Source organism: Mus caroli, chromosome 5 (assembly GCF_900094665.2).
Source record: "Mus caroli chromosome 5, CAROLI_EIJ_v1.1, whole genome shotgun sequence".
In the NCBI taxonomy this organism is placed as follows: domain Eukaryota; kingdom Metazoa; phylum Chordata; class Mammalia; order Rodentia; family Muridae; genus Mus; species Mus caroli.
The window spans coordinates 80,500,750-80,503,487 of record NC_034574.1 but is presented as its reverse complement, the minus strand read 5'-3'; the positions used below and the strand labels follow the sequence as shown (position 1 = coordinate 80,503,487).

Sequence of the window (2,738 nt, the reverse complement as noted above, 5' to 3'; positions counted from 1 at the left end):
TCTCTCTCTCTCTCTAACACACACACACACACACACACACACACGCACATGCACACATGCATACATGTGCACATATAGGCACATGCACAAGTACACAGTAAAATAGTGTTTACAAATATTCATGGGAAGGATGAAAAAATCTGAGCTTCTTTGATACTCTGATTTTTCTGTGTTTTAAACTGAAATTCCCAGGTGTTGAACTCTTGAAGAAAACTCCATCACCTCGGATAATAAAGACACATCTTCCAATCGATCTACTCCCCAAATCCTTCTGGGAGAACAAGTGCAAGGTACATTGGGAACTACAGGTCCAGCTTTCAGTTGAACCCAGTGTAATTATCTATTCTCATTGTGAGAAGTAGTAGTTTGCTTTGTAATACAGAGAACTGACCTACACTAGAAAGTGCTTGATTCTTTTCTTTTCTTTCTCCTCCATTTTATATCCCCTTCCCATCTCTTCTTTATCCTCTCTTCACCTCGTCTGGTCCCTTTCCTTGTTTCCTCTTCTTTCCTTTCTTCTGGTTCCATTTTGTTTGTTTGAGACAAGGTGTTACTACATATTCCAGCCTGGCCTTCATATCAATATTACTCTCCTAATCTTCCTTCTCCAGTCCCCCAAATTCGACAATAATAAGTGTTTGTCACTATCAACAGTTAAGATTTTTAAAATTCATTTCAACTAATGTATATGAAGTTTCTAAACTTAAATGTAACAGTTTAATATTGCCACCTTTATCCCTTCTGCGCCATGATCATGTTATTCTACAAAGAGTATTGAGAAAAGAATATGTATTCTTTTCATAATATTTGTTGACATTACTTAGTGAATTATTTGTGAAGGTTTACTCAGCAAGAAATTTCAAGGTCTTCAATAGTTAATCGTCTTCCTTCCTTCCTTCCTTCCTTCCTTCCTTCCTTCCTTCCTTCCTTCCTTCCTTCCTTCCTCCCTCCCTCTCTCTCTTTCCCTCCCTCTCTCTCTTTCCCTCCCTGTCTTTCTTTCTTTCTTTCTTTCTTTCTTTCTTTCTTTCTTTCTTTCTTTCTTTCTTTCTTTCTTTCTTTCTTTCTTTCCTTCNCCTTCCTTCCTTCCTTCCTTCCTTTCTTTCTTTCTTTCTTTCTTTCTTTCTTTCTTTCTTTCTTTCTTTCTTTCTTTCTTTCTTCTCTCCCCTTCCCCCAGCTCCCAGTCACCTCCTCCTATAATCCCTTCCCCATTCCCCTCCCCTTCTCCTCTGATATGGTGAAGCCTATCCTTAAATCCCCTCACCCTGGCACATCAAGTCTCTGTAGAAGGACTAGACACATTCTCTCCCCGTGAGGCCAGACAAGGCAGCCCAGCTAGAAGACCCTACCCCATACACAGGCTACAGCTTTTGAGATTGCCCCAGTTCTAGTTGTTCAAGACACAATGAAGACCAAGGTGCACTGCTGCTATATACTTGCGGAAGGCCTAGATCTAACCCATGTATGCTCTTTGGTTGGTGGTTAAGTCTCTGAGAGCCCTAAGGGTCCAGGTTAGTTGACTCCATTGGTCTTCCTGTAGAGTTCCTATCTTCTTCGGGGCCACAATCCTTCTTCCTATTCTTCCATAACAGTTCAATCCACTGTTTGGCTGAGTGTGTTTGAATGAGTCGGCTGCTGGGTAGAGCATCTCAGAAGACACCCATGCTAGAATCTTGTCTGCAAGCATAACAGAGTATCACTAATAGTGTTAGGGATTGGTGCTTGCACATAAGATTGGTTTCTAGATAGGCCCATTAATTTTTTTATTAGATATTTTCTTCATTTATATTTCAAATGCTATCCTCAAAGTCCCCTATACCCTCACCTTGCCCTGCTCCCCAACACACCCACTCCTGCTTCCTGGCCCTAGCATTCTCCTGTACTGGGGCATATGATCTTCGCAAGACCAAGGTCCTCTCCTCCCATTGATGGCTAACTAGGCCATCCTCTGCTGCATATGCAACTAGAGACACAGTTCTGGGGGGGGGTACTGGTTAATTAATGGGGTTATTTGAATTTCTGGAGTTCACCTTCTTGAGCTCTTTGTATATATTGGATATTAGTCCCCTATCAGATTTAGGATTGGTAAAAATTCTTTCCAAATCTGTTGATGGCTTTTTGTCTTATTGACAATATCTTTTGCCCTACAGAAGCTTTGCAATTATATGAGGTCCCATTTGTTGATTCTTGATCTTACAGGACAGGCTATTGCTCTTCTGTTTAGGATATTTCCCCCTATGCCCATATCTTTGAGGCTTTTCCCCACTTTCTCCTCTATAAATGTCAGTGTCTCTGGTTTTATGTGGAGTTCTTTGATCCACTTAGACTTGAGCTTTCTACAAGGAGATAAAAATGGAGCAATTTACATTCTTCTATATGTTAACCACCAGGTGTGCCAACACCATTTGTTGAAAATGCTGTCTTTTTTCCACTGGATGGTTTTAGCTCTCTTGTAAAAAATCAAGTATGTGGGTTCATTTCTGGGTCTTCAATTTTATTCCATTGATCTACCTGTCTATTGCTGTACCAGTACCATGCAGTTTTTGTCACAATTGCTCTGTAGTACAGCTTAAGTTCAGACATGGTGATTCCCCCAGAGGTTCTTTTATTGTTGAGAATAGTTTTTTGCTATCCTAGGTTTCTTTGTTATTCCAGATGAATCTGCTGATTGCCCTTTCTAATTCGTTGAAGAATTGAGTTGGAATTTGGATGGGAATTGCATTGAATCTGTAAATTGCTTT

The 2,738-nt window shown here is 40.4% G+C and overlaps 1 protein-coding gene across 5 annotated transcripts in view; it reads left to right on the top strand.

The window, feature by feature from the left end:
• The window catches only part of Sult1b1 (sulfotransferase family 1B member 1), a 28,492-nt gene that overhangs the window by 11,613 nt on the left and 14,141 nt on the right, over window positions 1–2,738 (top strand). For all 5 annotated transcript variants that reach the window (XM_029478004.1, XM_021162314.2, XM_021162313.2 and 2 more), the window contains one exon: window positions 193–290. In XM_029478004.1, coding sequence (XP_029333864.1) covers window positions 193–290 — 98 coding nt within the window. The remainder of the gene's footprint in view (window positions 1–192; window positions 291–2,738) is intronic.